The sequence below is a fragment of the Phytophthora ramorum genome (genome assembly GCF_020800215.1).
Source record: "Phytophthora ramorum isolate Pr-102 chromosome Unknown Phyram_PR-102_s0018, whole genome shotgun sequence".
Lineage (NCBI taxonomy): Eukaryota > Oomycota > Peronosporomycetes > Peronosporales > Peronosporaceae > Phytophthora > Phytophthora ramorum.
In genome coordinates, this window is record NW_027150664.1 from 975,755 (window position 1) to 994,040 (window position 18,286).

General features: G+C 54.7%; 3 protein-coding genes across 3 annotated transcripts; 1 reads left to right on the forward strand and 2 right to left on the reverse strand.

Moving 5' to 3' along the window:
• Nucleotides 1-9,096: 9,096 nt before the first annotated feature.
• KRP23_13682 (uncharacterized protein) lies at nucleotides 9,097-9,753 on the forward strand (the record flags this gene model as incomplete). The annotated part of the gene is made up of 1 exon (XM_067884426.1): nucleotides 9,097-9,753. The coding sequence occupies one exon, from the start codon at nucleotides 9,097-9,099 to the stop codon at nucleotides 9,751-9,753; it is 657 nt and encodes a 218-aa protein (XP_067738445.1).
• Nucleotides 9,754-9,799: 46 nt separating this feature from the next.
• On the reverse strand, nucleotides 9,800-10,351 carry KRP23_13683 (uncharacterized protein; the record flags this gene model as incomplete). The annotated part of the gene is made up of 1 exon (XM_067884427.1): nucleotides 9,800-10,351. The coding sequence occupies one exon, from the start codon at nucleotides 10,349-10,351 to the stop codon at nucleotides 9,800-9,802; it is 552 nt and encodes a 183-aa protein (XP_067738446.1).
• A 6,626-nt stretch (nucleotides 10,352-16,977) lies between these two features.
• KRP23_13684 (Calcium/calmodulin-dependent protein kinase type 1) lies at nucleotides 16,978-18,153 on the reverse strand (the record flags this gene model as incomplete). Its single annotated transcript, XM_067884428.1, has 4 exons — nucleotides 16,978-17,289; nucleotides 17,356-17,829; nucleotides 17,891-18,024; nucleotides 18,090-18,153. The coding sequence occupies 4 exons, from the start codon at nucleotides 18,151-18,153 to the stop codon at nucleotides 16,978-16,980; spliced, it is 984 nt and encodes a 327-aa protein (XP_067738447.1).
• Nucleotides 18,154-18,286: the final 133 nt, after the last annotated feature.

The window sequence follows — 18,286 nt, forward strand, 5'->3', positions numbered from 1 at the left end:
TTGCAGAATGACGTCCTGGCCCTTGTAGCCGTTGTTCTTGGCGAGGCAGTCGCGGTTGCTCTTGGGGCGACAGCCATTCTCGGTCGTCGTGCCTTCCGTGCCGCGGAAGTCGAAGGTGGTCTTGAGCACGATGACGCGCGGCTGCGAATCCTTGAGGTAGCTCTTGAGCTCGCTGACCGAGTTGGGGTACACGGGGTTGGCGTTACCGCCGCCGGTGGTGCCTGCCGCGAGGCCCGGTGCGGTGCCGGTGGAGAGGGCCTGCGTACCCTGGAGGACCAGTGCCGTGATGGTGACGACGACGAGGTGGAAGATCTTCATGGTGTATAGTGTGGCGAACTGCTTGGTTTGTGCTGAGCCGGGTTGGGTTGGATTCTTGGGGCTTGTGAGGCAAAATCGACAATGAGTCTAGTGTGGCTGTCCTCTGAGCTCGTCGACTTTGGAAGCAGGCGCACGCTGAGTCAGGTGGCAGGGTGCGAGCGAGTCCAGGGAGGGGTCTTTTACTGCTCGTAAGTTGATTGCCGTTGCGCGACGGACTGTTGGCGAGAGAGCATGGGTCGGAGTGAAATTCGTTGAGGAAAGGTACGGCTGAAACACGATCGGGGTCGCTGATGCCGACCAAGTGGTCATGGAGAAGGGGTACGTCATTTCATCACACCTGCTGGGTTTACGGAGGCCCTTGTACTGCAGTGATTGCCGCAGGACACCCGCTGCCTGATGTTGACATCTGTGAGGAGGAGGCGGAGTCCAGCCACGGATACTCAGTTAGTCAGTGATTGTTTATAAGCGTTTTGATGTTGCCGAGGACGGGAATCGGTGGGCTTTAGAAGTTCGTAGGCAAGAATGGCGACTTGATATGCCTGCCTATTATTATTGGTGGGCCACCACGTCGCTGCAGACACCCCTGACTTACACACTTGGGGATAGTAAAGCCTAAATATGATCTGGCAAAGCACAATCGTTTCATTTTTCAGTCCGATACATATTTTAATATCACTAAGGCTTACAAAACGGCATCGCCTCGCAGTGCCAAATGCAGCAGGGAGTGTAGTGTGTGCATCATACACTTGCGCTGAACGGCCAACGACGTTATAATAGGTACCTACGAATATTACAGGCATATTGCATCACTTCTTTTGCAATAGTCGACATATCCTTGCCGATTTGAAGTCGAGCGTTGCGCGACAGTGTCGAGATGACATCGCTACCTTCCTGATGCTCGGCAAGCAGCATAGAGGACATTCGCTCGTACGTAGCTTGCTGCGGTGGAGGTTTCGCGTCGCGCGCATGATGGTACCAATACGCTGATAGCGATGCTCAAGTTGGAGATTTGATCCGTGCACTGTTGTACCAGTATTTGAGTACATGTAGTGAAGTGCATTCACTGCTCGCGGGTCTGACTCAATACGATCTACGCAAATACGAAGTAATTCATTGCGCTACATGTATCCAAGACAAATCAAAAGTGCGGGTGGGGTCTGTAACGGCCCGAGTTGCGCCACTGCGATCGACGGTCAGGAATCTAATCTAATATGCACACAGCAGGAAGTGAGCCACGTGCACGTTGCGGACTAACGTTCTTAATTCACCTCGTTACAACTCGCCAAGGACCCTCAGGTGGTCGTCGTGACAGCAAACAAAAGTTAGCACCGAGAAGGATTTTAGCGCTGTGCTCGAAGAACAACAAAAAGACAAGCGCAGCAACGCTTGCTATCGCACTAAATAACGAGTAAGGTTGTTATTCGGTTGTCAGAATTTCAATTAGTGGGGCTTTCAATCGTTTTTGGTTTTAAAAGGCAACGAGATTTCCTATCAGCTGGTGCTTTTTTGAAAAGATCACCACACAGCTACATGTCGGTAGGATGGGAATTCGGTCGGATGTTGAAGTCGTCAATTGTGGCGCCAATTGCAACTTGCAGGCGTATCGACCACCCTCACGATAGACATCTGCACACAGTACCGGGTACATTCATATTCATGTTCTTCAAGTCCAGGAGGTTTCATGGATTCGTCTTGGAGGCAATCGTTGTGAGACTCAACAACGAGAGTATACTGTATACGGTAGTTGAAAGCACACTGCGTCGACACAGACTTAGACGCTAAGTCCGCGACCGCGACCTCCATACCGTTGGGGAGAATATGGCATCAATCAGCATGCGCTGCAGTACATTATCTACAGCTGCGTGCTGCACCTTCTGAAGTGGAGAATTTAGTGAGCTGACCGCAACATATAATTCGACGCTCGCCCCCGTAGCAGATGGCCACTTTCAAATCTATTCGCCAGATCGAGTACACGTATTAAAAACAGCGCGAAAGTCGACGGCGCGAAACATTGGCCAGAAACACTGGCGTGACTGCAGGCTTTGTGCTCTGCTGCTATTTATATGGGCTCCAAGCTTGAACTAATCCGAAAGACACGTTTTGCATTCTTTAAAACTGCACCATTTTTTTTATAGTGTCTGGGTTCCCAGGCATCTGCGGCGTTAGGTGTGTTGATTGACCTGCCACGCACTGCAGAGGAAAACAACATCATCTGTCTTCATTTCCAAAACTGCTCTAGGTGAGTATCAAATTTATGCTTGAAAGAAATAGTCGTGCATTATCGCCCGGAAGCTTTTCACACAACCAACGTGGCGTACAAGCACCAAGCCTGCCTCAGCGATGCACACGGTACTGACCACGTGAACGCAGCTTCCGTCGTTGCCTCTGTAAACCCAGCAGGTGTGATGAAATGACGTACCCCTTCTCCATGACCACTTGGTCGGCATCAGCGACCCCGATCGTGTTTCAGCCGTACCTTTCCTCAACGAATTTCACTCCGACCCATGCTCTCTCGCCAACAGTCCGTCGCGCAACGGCAATCAACTTACGAGCAGTAAAAGACCCCTCCCTGGACTCGCTCGCACCCTGCCACCTGACTCAGCGTGCGCCTGCTTCCAAAGTCGACGAGCTCAGAGGACAGCCACACTAGACTCATTGTCGATTTTGCCTCACAAGCCCCAAGAATCCAACCCAACCCGGCTCAGCACAAACCAAGCAGCTCGCCACACTATACACCATGAAGATCTTCCACCTCGTCGTCGTCACCATCACGGCACTGGTCCTCCAGGGTACGCAGGCCCTCTCCACCGGCACCGCACCGGGCCTCGCGGCAGGCACCACCGGCGGCGGTAACGCCAACCCCGTGTACCCCAACTCGGTCAGCGAGCTCAAGAGCTACCTCAAGGATTCGCAGCCGCGCGTCATCGTGCTCAAGACCACCTTCGACTTCCGCGGCACGGAAGGCACGACGACCGAGAATGGCTGTCGCCCCAAGAGCAACCGCGACTGCCTCGCCAAGAACAACGGCTACAAGGGCCAGGACGTCATTCTGCAAAGCGGCGGCATGACCAACACGGGCGGCTGCGTGGACGGCACCTCGGTCAAGGTCACGTACGACCTCGCGGCCTCCAAGAACCCGCTCGTGATCACGAGCAACAAGACCCTCCGCGGCCTCGGCACGAGCGGCGTGATCAAGGGCAAGGGCCTGTGGATCCAGGGTGACAACGTCATCATCCAGAACATCCACATCACGGAGCTGAACCCGCACCTCATCTGGGGCGGTGACGCCATCTACATCCAGGGCCTCAACAGTGGTAAGACCCCCATGCAGCGCGTGTGGTTCGACCACCTCAAGATCTCCAACATCGGTCGCCAGATGATCGCCACCGGCTCGGCCAGCGTCAAGAGCATGACCATCAGCAATTCCGAGTTCGACGGTCGCACGCAGTACTCGGCCACGTGCGACGGCAACCACTACTGGACCTTCCTCTTCCTGGGCACGCAGACGCAGGTGAGTCTCGTGAACAACTACGTGCACAACACGTCGGGCCGCTCGCCGAAGGTTGGCGGCAACTCCATCGTCCACGCCGCCAACAACTACTGGTACAGCAACACGGGCTTCTCGTACGACGCTGTCGAGAACGGAAACGTGCTGCTGGAGGGCAACTACTTCGAGTCCACGGCCATCCCGAACAAGCACGACGCCGAGACGGTCGGGGCCATCATCGTGCCGTCGTCGTCGACGCAGTCGGCGTGCAAGTCCACGCTGGGCCGCAACTGCGTGGAGAACACGGTGGTGAAGAGCGGCTCGCTGACGGGCAACCGCGAGTCGGCGGCTCTGAGCAACACCAAGAACGTGGCCAAGTACTACCAACCGACGAGTGCTCAGAAGCTCAGCACCAACAGTCAGAACTACGGTGTGGGCGCGCTGTCCTCCAAATAAACCAAGCGTCTGAGCGGCGACTTATCACGCGTGGCTATCGGTTTGAAGGTAGCAGGTGTCCACGACAAACGACCGCGCGACTGGCTTGGCGGGTACTGCTAGGCAGGTCGGCGCGGATAGAGAACATTGTTTTGATGTGAAGTAGTGAAGGTGCTCCGAGGCAGCCGCATCTCAATTCATTTTTGCGTATAAAGGGTAAATACATGTAGAGGAAACTCAGTTCCGTCGCCAACTGCCGCCAGTGCAACTTGTTTTGGTTTCGCTCAACGAGAGAGGATTGCTACCACCGACAATCAATCTCTTTTTACTAGACTGGTCCTGGTCTGCCTTACACCTCCCTATCCTACATTTGCTTCTTCCATGTAGACTCTGGGATACTTGCCTGGCAACGTCCATATCAACCTGGTTTTCCGCAGCATGATTGGGTCGCCGCTGTGCTCGAAAAGTTTCTGTCCTTGTCCGCCGCAAAGCTTTGCCATGGCAGCAGTGCTTCGGTGTTGTCCCGAAGCCGCAGTGCATCGATAACGCCAATATTGACAGGATAAGTATGCTAATAAATGAATGATTTGGTGCATGTTCCTATTCTATCTACGTTTCCGTATCCTGACATTCGAAGTTAAATTCTAGGTTCAAACGATCGGAACCTAACATGAAGTATAACAATTGGCTAAAATAACAATTCACTTCGAGGTATCACTCGGGTTGCGTGATAAAAGGCATTTGTGAAACAACCAAGTGCGAGCAGAGCAATGCGCTTGTGGAGGAGGGGCTCCCTTCATCTCCGCCTCGTGTGCGAGCCCGCGACGAGAAGGTGCGCAGACTCGAGCAAAACAGAAATGTCTAGAATACTATTATATCCCTATAGCTGCGCTCGCCACGACGATACCGAAGAGATCGAATCCTGGACTCACCATTCATTGGGTTTCATGGTCGTCGGACGGTTCGACTCGGACCGCAGGTCGAAGTAGCACAGTCTGGAACTGCCGTTGAATGACGCTTTGGGTGACATACAAAGGGTGCAGCGTGTTCAAGGAAACCACTAAACTTACAGCACCTCGACATCAAATACGTCGCCTCTTTCTGTCGGTGAAAGTGCACTTGGTACAGTTTTACAACATGAAGGTCTAGTGCCTCTTGCGGAGTTTGCACGTGCCAATCGAGCGGGTTTCCGTCGACTGAGTCGTTGACTGAGTAACATCGTTGGACTCTGCGTCGGCCGCGCCCGAGGTCTTGGTAAACACCTCCGCCTCCTTAGCAACTGGCGCTTCCGTTTCAGTAGAAGCTTGCGCGGCATCTTTATTTCGGCTCTTGGCTGCACCCGTGGCACTTGGCTGCGCGATGGTACTCACCAGTTCGCCCACTCCAAAGTTTCCGCTTGCCTCTTTGAGTTGAGTGGCCTCCGTGACCGTAGATCCACCGATCACTTCCGAATACTTGCTAACTTCCCCCAACGCTGCACGTGCAGAGTAACTAGCCAGCTTGCCACTGGCTGTGAGTACATTCAGTTTACAGGCGCGGCCGAGGGCAGTCTTGCAATTACTTTCACGGACCGGCACGAAGAGGTTCCCAGCTGGATCGTCTAGATTGGGTATCTTGACCGAAGAGAAGTAGTTGCCCTCTGCTAAGACGTACGCACCGGCTGCTATGTCAAAGGCATGTCCTGTGTTATCCGAGAAGTAGTTGTTGGCGGCGTGGACAACGACGTTCTGGCCCGCAGCACCTCCAATCTTCGGCCCACGACCAGACATGGTGTGGATGTAGTTACCCAGCAGACTGACCCGGGTCGTTTTGCCGTACAGCAGGAAACCCCAATAGTGGTGTCCGTCGCACGAAGCTGAAAACTTGGTGTTGCCGTCGAAGTCCGAGTTCGTGATTGTCACTCCCGTTGCGCCGGAAAAGTGGACCACTATCATCTGACGCCCAACGCTCGAAATCTTCACGTGGTCAATCCAAATGTTCTTGGGAGCCTCTCCGCTACCGCCGATGGAGATGCCATCGCCACCCCAGACGAGATGAGGGTTTAGATTTGTGATATGAATGTTCTGGATAATGACGTTGCTGCCGGTGATAATGAGACCCTTGCCATTCAAAACGCCCTTCGTGCCCTCACCAACCAACGTCTTATCGCTTGCCACCGTCAGCGGTGTCTTCGCCGCGTTGTCGTACGTCACGTCCACGGAAATGCCACCACTATCGCACCCACCCGTCTGCTGCATGGCCGAGTCGCCGTCCATGAGAATCGCATCTTGTCCCGCGAAGCGGTTTTTCTTCGCGAGACACTGCTGGTTGTTTGTCGGTCGACAGCCGCTTTCCGTGGTAGACCCCTCTGTGTCGATAAAGGTAAACTCCTGGTTGAGCACGATGACTCGTGGCTTGGCGTCACTGAGGTACGTAGAGAGCTCTTTAACTGTTTTGGGGTAAACGGGTGTTGCACTGCCACCTCCGGTGGTCCCAGCCCCAAATCCTGGCACACCTCCTGCATTTGTCGCGCTTGACGTCTGAGATTGATCGGGGGCATCAGTAGACGTAGAAGGAGTCTTTGTTGTTGATGGAGCTGTTGTGTCAGGAATCTCGGTCGCCAAAGATCCTTGAGTAGGTGGCGCTTCTGTCAATACTGGAGCAGGTGTGGAAACCTCTGTGGCGGCAGGGGTCTTCGTCGTAGGGGGCTGTGTAGTCGCGGGGGCTTTCGACTCTTTGGCTGCTTGTGTGGTACTGGGGTGATTGGCCGCCTCCTGTTTAGCTGCAGATGCGTCTGAACCAGGTGTAGCAGCACCACTGGCTGCACTTGACTGAGCAGCACTACTCCCTAACGCACCCACTCCAAAGTTGCTTTTAGCCTCCGAAAACTGAGCTGCAGCAGCCACCTTGTAGCCGGTAATTGTCTTCTTGACATCGCTAATCTGCGCAGCCACCTTGTCTTGCGAATAGCCTGTCAGAGTGCCGCTGTCAGTGAGTACATTCAGCTCGCAGTCGCGACCGATGCTAGCCTGACAGTCACCAGCTGCGGTTGGTACAAGGAAATTTCCGACCGGGTCGTCCAAGTTTGGTGTCTTGACCGAAGCAAAGTAGTTTCCCTCCGCCACGACATACCCACCGGTTGCGACATCGAAGGCATGACCCGAGTTCTCATAGAAATAGTTGTTGGCAGCATGGACAACTGAAATCTCACCGTCGTGGCCCCCGATCTTAGGCGAGCGGCCTGACGTATGGTGAATGTAATTGCCAAGGAGACTCAGCTCTGTTCTTTTGCCCAAGATCAAGAAGCCCCAGTAGTGATGGCCATCGCAAGAAGCCGAGTACTTCGTGTTGCCATCGAAGTCACAGTTGCTGATCGTGACGCCGGTGGCTCCTGAAAAGTTGATGACAATCATCTGGCGCCCGACGCTAGAAACCTTCACGTGGTCGATCCAGACGCCCTTCGGCGCGACGTCGCCCTCACTTCGAATCGTGATGCCATCGCCACCCCAGACGAGATGAGGGTTCAAGTTGGTGACGTGGATGTTCTGAACGATGACGTTGCTCCCGGTGATAATGAGACCCTTGCCATTCAAAACACCCTTCGTGCCCTCACCAACCAAAGTCTTATCGCTTGCCACCGTCAGCGGTGTCTTCGCCGCGTTGTCGTACGTCACGTCCACGGAAATGCCACCACTATCGCACCCACCCGTCTGCTGCATGGCCGAGTCGCCGTCCATGAGAATCGCATCTTGTCCCGCGAAGCCATTTTTCTTCGCGAGACACTGCTGGTTGTTTGTCGGTCGACAGCCGCTTTCCGTGGTAGACCCCTCTGTGTCGATAAAGGTAAACTCTTGGTTGAGCACGATGACTCGTGGCTCGGCATCGCTCAGGAAAGTTGTTAATTCCTTGACGTCTTTAGGATAAACAGGCGCAGCACTGCCGCCGCCAGTGGTGCCCGCGGCGAACCCGGGTGCTACGCCAGTGTTAATTGAGACTGCCGTGGCGAATCCGTGGTGTGCTAGTGCAACCGCAAGAACTGCGCTGAGAAGTCCTCGGACCATCTTACGTAGTTTCTCGAAGCCGTCGCCAAAGCTAGTGAGCAACGATGGCACTGAGCGGGGGCCAAGCAGGTCGAAGAATGACTGAGGGAGCAGCAGGTCCGTCATTATCGAAAGGTGGACAGCCGTCGCGTGGTCGTCTGCAACTTGGAGTCCAAGCGCATGATTACACAGCGTTTCTCAGCATTTTGTTGTTCGAACGCGCCACATCGCCGAGCTTTTGCGCCTTAGTCAGATGGCAAAGTCCATCTCAAGATATCGCGAGCGCTACGAAACGCGCCAACAAGCGAGCTCGTAAATACTGGATACGAATCACTGGCACTCTAGAAATCGTTCGCTCGGTTGGTGTGTTGAGAGCATAGCAAAAGCGGAAGCCAAGCTGCAGTAGTTATTGGTAGAAGTGTACGACGTCCGACATTGACTAACGCAGAGTACCCTTCAAGCTGAGTCGGGTACAACGTAATCTTACAAACATGGGTAAACATGGACACGATCCATGCTTACCACGATTGTGGCATGATGCTCTGGTCTGCAGGCTGGTGGCCCGATCGCTGACTGCAATACGCTGTTCTGAATCGCAGGTCGTTCCTGGCCATCGAGGATGTCGTCAAAGTTGCTTCCTTCCACTGCATCTTTGACGCTTGTTCGTATTTTTAGTGGTTCGGCCTCGTCACTATTTGCAGCCCAGCAAACTTGCCTCCGTTGAAATGCAGCACTCCAGAATTGGACCTGCCTCACATTCTCTCCAGCACACAACGTGAAAGACTAGCGCCTCGCAACCAGTGACTGAAGCAAGCGCTCCGCTCAGTCCAGACAAGCATGTCCGCCTTCTTTGGCCTCACTCTCCTCGGCTCGCAAAGCCCCTTCGACCCAGTGAAGGAGACGCCCATCCATACCTTCCAGTCGCGCGACTTCCAGGGCGCCTTCATGCAAGCCTATCGACCAGGCTTCACACTGTACTCAGAGAGCGACGAAGAGGCCCTGGCCGCGAACGCAGAACTTGATTCAGCCACCATTACGCTCACGCAGTTACCCGATATGCTGCGGTTCCTCTACCAGTGCCCGAAAGGTGTCGACAACGTCCCCGCCAGCGTGCGAACTCTCGTCGAGCAATCCTTCCGTCTCCAGAATGGCTCCGACGCCTCTCAGTCCATCAAACTCGGCCCCTTCCTGGCCCAAATGGAAGAAATATGCCGCCACTCGCAGTCCATGCAGTCTGCCGCCTCGCACAACGCGTACCTGAAAGACGGAGTCCCAATGCGCGAGTTCGTGTCGAACCTCGACTTCCGCGCGAAGTTGGTCAAGCACCAGCGCATGGAAAAAGACCCTCGAGAAAAGGCACTCGCTCCCGTCACGGACTCCTTGACGCTCGGGTGGAACCCGCCCACAATGGTCACCAAGCGGAAGCCCACCAAGAGCTGCGAGGAAACCCGCTTCGCCTCCGCTATGGTCAAAGCCGGCGTCTACTACTACTAGCCCCTACATGAACACTCAGTAATATATCACTCAACTACTTCCATTCCTACAATGTCGTTCCTGTCGGTGTCGGGTCCGTCGGCTGTCCTCCTTGAGCCCCCTGCACGAAGCCGTGTCGCCTCAGAAACGACTGTCTCCACGTCCACGAGGCCTTGAAGCAGTCCGGGTGCAGTTTATCCTCCTGCGCGGCCTGCATGGCGCGCTCTGAGAGCCGCTTGGCCGACACGGCGCGGTCGGCCGCGTGCTCCTCGTGCAGCCAGTCGACGATGCGCTGTTCCGCGTCGGCCGACAGCGTCGCACCCATGCCGACCTTACGGTCGTTGGTCTTGCGTCCACCGCCAGCCTCGCAGATGGCCGCGATCTTGCCGCGCTCGCGCCGCCAGCGCATCACGAGCTGCTTCTTGGCGCGCACCTGGGACGCGGCCGCGTCCGGGAAAAAGTGTGCCACCGTCTCGTCCAGACTCTTGCGCGCCTCGTAGAACGCCACGACCTCCAGCTTGCGCACGTAACTCACGGCCTCGCGCCGCTGCACCGGCCGCGTGGGCTCCGCGATCGCGTCGGCAGGCTGCACGCGCACCACGCGCGGTCGACCGGCCATACTTGCTCGAATGAATTTTTGTGATTTGTTCTGCAATTTTTTCGACACTGCTATGTAGAACTTTGGGGAAATTGCTAATCGGTAGTGTGTATTTGTTAATCAGTACAGCCAATGCTCTATAAGTGTTTAGCAGAAATATAGCACTTTTGACCTTCATCGTACTCGACTGCAACTCATCGGCTACCTGCTACATGTAGTCGTGACTGCAGTATGTGAGCAAAACCCTTAAGTCAAAACAGATCTTGAGAAGTAGCGTTTTCTTGATTCGAATATGGTTCACTGAAAACGAGGAGCATCGAAAAATGTAATGCGAACAAAACTTGTATTCGCTGCAAAATGTACGCTACAAACATCAAGATTGTTCAGAATTCACTACATGATCTGAAGACTTGACAGCCTAGTTGTCCGAGCTTGTTGAGGCCGCTGTTTGGGTCACATGACCCCATTGCAGAACCGAGCTTCCAGATGCCGAGTCGTCTGCGTACGGCTTTACAGTACCCAAAGGTATGTCCGTCGAAGTTGCCACAGTCGTCGCCACAGGGGCGTTGGTGGCTTGAGGTGCATCCCTCAGGAAGATGACCCCGTTGTTGTAGGGGCCGTCGTCTCCTGCGTGGATTGCGTGGCAGTGGGCGCCATCGCTCCTTGAGTATCGCTACTGCCTGTGGTGGTCGCTTGCTGGGTCACACTGTCGCTGCCCAGTTCACCAACGCCGAAATTGCCAGTGGCCGCCGAGACTTGAGCTGCGGCGGCCACCTTCGTCCCGCCGATCTGCGTCTTGAACGCACCAATCTGTTGGGTTGCAGCGTCCTCCGAGTTGCTAGCGAATGTTCCGCTGTCAGTAAGTACATTGACCTCGCAATCGCGACCGATGCTCGCTTGGCAGTCTCCAGCAGCAGCAGGCACAAAGATGTTTCCTTCCGGGTCGGGTTGGTTCGGAGTCTTGACGGAATCGAAGTAGTTACCCTCAGCTAGGACATAGCCACCGGTTGCCACATCGAAGGCGTGGCCGGTGTTGTCGTCGAAGTAGTTGTTGGCTGCATGGACGACAGAGACGTCCCCAGCAGTTCCTCCGATTTTCGGAGAGCGGCCCGAGGTCATGTGGACAAAGTTGCCCAGCAAACTCATCTCAGTCGTCTTGCCCAGGATCAAGAACCCCCAGTAGTGGCGCCCATCGCAGGACGAGGAGAACTTGGTGTTGCCGTCGAAGTCGGAGTTACTGATCGTCACACCCGAGGCGCCACTGAAGTGCGTCACAACCATCTGACGCCCGATGCTAGAGACCTTGACGTGGTCAATCCAGATCCCCGTAGGCACGGCATCGTTATCCCCACTGATGCCGATGGCGTCTCCGCCCCAGACGAGGTGCGGGTTCAAGTTGGTGATGTGAATGTTCTGGATGATAACGTTGTTGCCCTTGATGAGAATTCCCTTGCCGTTGAGTACGCCCTTGGTGCCTTCGCCGATGAGCGTCTTGTTGCTACCGATGGTCATTGGTGTGATGGCCGCCTTGTCGTAGGTCACGTCCATGACAGTGCCGTCACACTTACTAAAGTCTGTCTGGATCGTGTCCTGCCCCTGGAACCCGTTCTTCTTGGCAAGGCAGTCAAGGCTGTTTTTTCCACGGCAGCCCTTTTCCGTCGTCGAGCCTTCCGAATCAATGAAGTCGAACTCCTGCTTGAGAACGACAACGCGTGGTTCGTCGTCGCTGAGATAGGTGCCCAGCTCTTTGATGGTGGTTGGGAACACTGGCTCAGTGTTGCCGCCGCCCGTGGTGCCTGCCGCGAAACCGGTGGCAGAACCTACAACGCTCGAGCTGGAACTGGTCGAAGTGCTGGTCTGGATTTGACCTGTTGCCGAAGGGGCTTCCGTTGAAGGTGCCTCTGTCGTTGCTGGAGTGTCAGTGGTCGCGGGTGTTGGGGATTCCGTTGCCTCTGAGCCTGAGCCCGACATTGCTGGGACTTCTGTCGCCTCCGTCGATGCCGATTCATGCGCCGACGAGGCATCCGTTGCGGCTGAAGCGGACGAATCCGTAGAGGGCAACGCCGTTGTTACTGGGGTAGACGTTTCTTGTGCTGCTGCGGTGACAGAAGGAGCTTCCGTACCTTGGGTGGCTGCGGAGGAGTCTGTACTCGTCGCCACAACGCCACCCGAACCGCTCGCCTGCGCAACGCTGTTGGTGTCCAAGGCACCGACGCCAAAGTTGTCGCTCGCCACCGACAATTTCGAGGCACCCGTGACCGTGAGCCCACCGATCTGCGTTTTGTACGTGCTGATCTGCGTTTTCGCCGCGTCTTCCAAGTTGCTGCTGAAGGTGCCGCTATCGGTGAGCACGTTCAGCTCACAGTCGCGGCCAATGGTGGCTTGGCAGTCTCCGGCCGCAGCAGGCACGAAGAGGTTTCCATCCGGATCAGGTTGGTTTGGCGTCTTGACGGAATCGAAGTAGTTGCCTTCTGCCAGGACGTATCCCCGTTGCGATACGTCGAAGGCATGGCCGGTGTTGTCGTAGACGTAGTTGTTCACGGCGTGGACTGCGATGACGTTGTCCTCCGAGCCCCCGATCTTGGGTGAACGTCCTGACATCCCGTGAATGGCATTTCCCACCAGTGTCACCTCCGTCTTCGCACCCGTAACAATGAAGCCCCAGTAGTGGTGTCCGTCGCACGACGACGAATACTTGGTGGTACCGTCAAAGTCCGAGTTACTGACCGTGACGCCCAACGCACCGGAGAAGTTCACCACGATCATCTGCCGCCCCACGCTGGTGACTTTGACATGATCAATCCAAATGCCTGTAGGGATAACGTCATCGTCTCCGCTGATACCAATGGCATCTCCACCCCACACAACGTGCGGATTCAGGTTCGTGATGTGAATATTCTGCACGATAACGTTGTTGCCTTTGATTTCGATACCCTTGCCAGTAAGTACACCGCTGGTACCTTCGCCGACGAGGGTCTTGTTGCTAGCAACCTTGAGCGGGGTCTTAGCTGCCTTGTCGTACGTCACTTCGATCGTCGTGCCGTCACACGTGCTGAAAGACGTTTGAATCGTGTCTTGGCCCTGGAACCCGTTCTTCTTGGCGATGCAGTCGAGGTTGTTTTTCCCACGGCAGCCGTCCTCGGTGGTTGAGCCTTCCGAATCGATGAAGTTGAACTCCTGCTTCAAGACGATAACGCGAGGCTCATCATCGCTGAGGTACGTCGAAAGCTCCTCGATGGTCGTGGGATACACGGGCTCGACATCGCCGCCGCCAGTGGTTCCGGCCGCAAAGCCTGTCGGCGTACCGGTGACCACAGAGGCTGCGCTAGCGATGGAGTTCTGCGTCAGCACCATCGCGACAAACGAACCCACGATCACGCCTGCGTGGCGGCTGTAGCTCAGCATCTTGCTCGTCTAGGTGGGGCGTTCTGGTACTGGGGTAAAACCAGTAATGGACGAGGCGTGCTTGAGGGAGGAGAGCAAAACGGGAAGTGATGTGTAGTGAGATCGACCAGATGCTTACGCCTTATTTTCGATGGGCGAAAGCCCACGAAGCCAAGGAGTACACAGCCCCCCACCGAGACTTGCCTGTAGTAATGCGCATAGAATGCAGTCAGAGTGCCATTGTGCCAGCAGATCTAGAAAAAGCTAACGCGTCTTGAGATAACGCTTAAACTGTTCATCTCTAGATGATCGCGGCTGGATCTGAGGAGCGGATTCCTCTACACGGTTCGCATGACCGGTACAGGGTGTGGCAAGTCGATCACTCTGCTAGAACTTGTTAATCGCAGCAATGGTTGCTCCGAGTGCGAAAGGCTTCCAAGCTCTATTCGCATTTTTGATGCAGCATTTCGTCCGCTCAAGAGTAAAGGGAACGCGTACAGTCATGCTAGCGAATGTTACACTTTGCGCTAACAACACCAGACGTGACGAAACTCAGCTATCTTGGAGGGGCTTCAGATCTTCGCTGTGCTGAATACGTTGGCGTTGTCTGCGCTTCGAGGCGGGGTGACTGCTATTATAGTAGAAGGCCGTCTTTCAGTGCTTCAATAGTTTTGCGGGGCTTTGGGCACCGTGAAGCGAGCTGTCGCCACAGTGATCCATCTGTTTTTCGTTGGTGATGAAGCACATGCACAATGACACAACGCACATGTAAAATGCGCGGTCGGTTTCAGTTCACGATTTAAGCGCCGATAAGGTAATCCCGAAGGGTTTCCAATCTCGCGGTGGCAGTGGTCTAGCTATCTTACCAGACCACTGCAGTCGTTTGTTTGTCATGCAGGTAACTTGCGCCTTGTACCTGCAGGCCTATCGCTGTCATTGTTGAATTGGCATAACATGTATGTTAGCTCGAACATCTATACTTGTTTCACGAAAAAGTAATCTATGCCATATGTAGTACTCTCTTTCTACCATCTATTTGACTGACTTTGCTGCGGTTCCAATGATGCTTGATTGATCAACGCTGTTACCACCAAGAGCACCAACGCCGAAGTTCCCGGTCGCTGCTGACAACTGAGCTGGGGCACCCACCTGAGTGCCACCAATACGCACCTTATAGTTGCTGATCTTCTTGGTCGCAGCCTCTGCCGAGTTGCCCGTGAATGTTCCGCTCTTGGCAAGCACATTCAGCTTGCATTGGCGGCCGATAATCGCTTGGCATTTCCCGGCTGCATCCGGGATAAAAAAGTTTCCTTTCGGGTCAGGTTGGCTCGGTATCTTGACGGAATCAAAGTAGTTTCCCTCCGCCAAGACGTACCCACCGGTTGCGACGTCGAAGGCATGGCCCGAGTTGTCGGCGAAATAGTTGTTTGCAGCGTGAACGACAGACTCCTCTCCGTCGTGACCCCCGATCTTTGGGGAGCGTCCTGATGCCTTGTGAATATAGTTGCTAAGCATACTCATCTCCGTGTGCTTGCCTAGAATCAGGAATCCCCAGTAGTGATGACCATCGCAAGAAGCCGAGTACTTCGTGTTGCCATCGAAGTCACAGTTACTGATCGTGACGCCGGTGGCTCCTGAAAAGTTGATGACAAGCATCTGCCGTCCGAGACTAGAAACCTTCACGTGGTCGATCCAGACGCCCTTCGGCGCGACGCCGCCCTCACTTCGAATCGTGATTCCATCGCCACCCCAGACGAGATGCGGGTTCAAGTTGGTGATGTGGATGTTTTGAACGATGACGTTGCTGCCCTTGATGAGGATGCCCTTGCCGTTGAGAACGCCCTTGGCGCCTTCTCCGACCAATGTCTTGTTGTTGCCGATGGAAAGGGGGGTGATAGCTGCCTTGTCATAGGTCACATTGATAGTTTTGCCGTCGCACTGGCTGAAGTTCGGCTGAATAGCGTCTTGTCCTTGGAAACCGCTCTTTTTGGCGATGCAGTCGAGGTTGTTTTTCGGACGGCAGCCCTTTTCGGTGGTTGAGCCTTCCGTGTTGATGAAGTTGAACTCCTGTCTGAGAACTACAACGCGAGGGATGTTGTCGTTGAGGAAGGTGGCGAGTTCCTTGATACTGGTTGGGTATACAGGCGTCGCGTTGCCTCCACCCGTAGTGCCGACCGCGAATCCTGATGGGGTGCCAGTGACAACGGATGCAGCGCAGTTCAAGCAGGTTTGTGCCAAGGTGATAGCGACAACCCAGGTTAGGAGAACGGTCACTCGTCGAGTAGCAGACATGATCTTGTTCGAGGCGCGGTAGGCGGAGGTGCTTGTGGGGGAGCTGGGGAAATTGCAAGTGAGCTGGTTATTCAGGCTTCAGCTCCAACGTTTGGACGGATGACGAGCCTCAGCACGGGTGTCCGGTAAACACTCGTTTACACGTCTTCGTGTGAAAGATTGGGGTCACTTGCGACCGCATCTCAAATCTAACGGGTGATGGAGCAGAAGGTAGCCGGCTCTGAAGGTCTGGATACGTGTACTGCAGTAAAACTGGCAGATTCCATCACCACTATGTCAAAAGTGCGCCAGATGCATGGGTATTTGCCTCCACCCGGTATGGTCGAAACCTGCTGTTGCTACCGGGTTCATCCTTCGTGGCGATCATGATCACTCGTAAGGTTTGTACAGTACATGTACTAGAACACTTGAAGAGTTGGTTACTGTATTTAAGGTTTTTTGCCCGTTGCGTTGCATGGCGCAGGAGAGCAGAGACACTGGAATCCGTGAACACCCGGTGATCGATATTTCGCTGCAAGCCAGATGCGGGCATCATACAAATGTACTGAACCTGCAGCAAGTGTAATCAACAGCTTTTAAAACCAGCCTTCACGTCCTCTATGAATGCCAGGTTCTCGTCGGCATCTCTGTTTATCCATTCTAGTTTGTCTGGGCTATTTGCTCCCGCGAGTCTGCAAAACCTGATTCCTCTGTGTAAGCAGAAACGGTCTCCAACGGGAATATGCAACAGAGCATTGGTAGACTGCAACTCAAGGCCATGCTGATGCTGTCTGTCCCTGCGGAGGCGAACCTGAGTTCGATGAGTCGTAGTTGGCGAAGTTGTCATCTCTTACAACAAATTAATTAAGCTGAGCAAACACGTTGCGAATAAAATTGTTTTTGTTATGATAATAGCATTCGTGGCAATCCACGATGTGCGCTCAATCAGGCCAAGCAATCGAAATCATCGCAGCATGCCACCATGATGAAACCTAAGTCGGCGGGCTACGAGCAGCCCTCAGCAGTCGCTGAGTCTTGGTCACAGCCATGACGGCACCCACGCCAGCGCGAAACTTGCTGCGTGCAGTCAGACGTCGTGCCACCTTCATGTTCTTACCCACCGAGAGCACAGGGGCGTCGTCGTCTGCATCCTTAATGTCGTTGAACCACGGGTGGTCGAGCACATCCTGAGCTGTCAGCCGCTTCGACGGCTGCACCACCAGCATCTTGCAGATGAGGTCCTTGGCCTGCTGCGAGACGCCATCAAAATACGGCGCCACAAACTCAAAGTCGCCATTGAGAATCTATCCACGAGAGAAAAGTGTCAGCACTGTAAGTTGCAACAAGAGTACGCAGCCAAGACTACGAACCTTCCGCATCTCCTCCACTTGGTTCTCGTCGTAGAACGGGGGAAACCCACACAGCAGGATGTAGGCGATGACACCGAGACTCCAGATATCGCACTTGCTGTCGTACGGCAGCTTGCGGACGATCTCGGGCGCATAGTAACCGGGGGTGCCGCACATCGTGGACATGTTGGTCTCCTCCGTGACCAACTTGGCGAACCCGAAGTCAGCGATCTTGATCACCGCGTTCTCGGTCTCATCTGCGTAGAGTAGGTTTTCCGGCTTGAGGTCGCGGTGGGTCACTCCTTCCGAGTGGCAGTATCGCAGCACTTTGGCCACGACTTTCACCACCTTCTTGGCCTCCGCCTCGGTGTAGTACTCCTTGGCGATGATGCGGTCAAAGAGCTCGCCTCCCTCGGCGTACTCCATGACCAAGAAGCACATGGGGCCGTCTCCGTCGTACACGTCAAACAGCTTGATGATGTTCGGGTGACTCATCTGCAGTCATAGGACAGTTAGAACGAGGGTACCACTGCAGTTTGCAGGACGCAGGACGTACGTCCTTGAGGATCTCGATCTCCTGCACCAGGTTGCTGCGGTCCTTCGGGTTGAGCGCCGCCTTGTTGATGCACTTGACAGCGAACCGGTCGCCCGAGCTGCGATTCGTGCACTCCTTCACGATGGAAAAGTTGCCTGGAAACACGCAGAAGTTAGGACAGGACAGGCCCGTATCAGGAGACTGTGGACTGCAACAGCACCTTCGCCGATGACGCGTCCGATGCGGTACTTCTCATTGAAACCTGCAGGGACTTGGTCCGTCATGTCGTTGCCTCGAAGCTGCGAGATTGACTCTGAGCGCTGGACTGCAGCTTCCCCAGTGCCGCCAAGAGTGCGAGGTGCCAGTCTGAGCCGCTAAGGAGAGAGAGCCGTAACGACTCGAACCTATTCGACAACA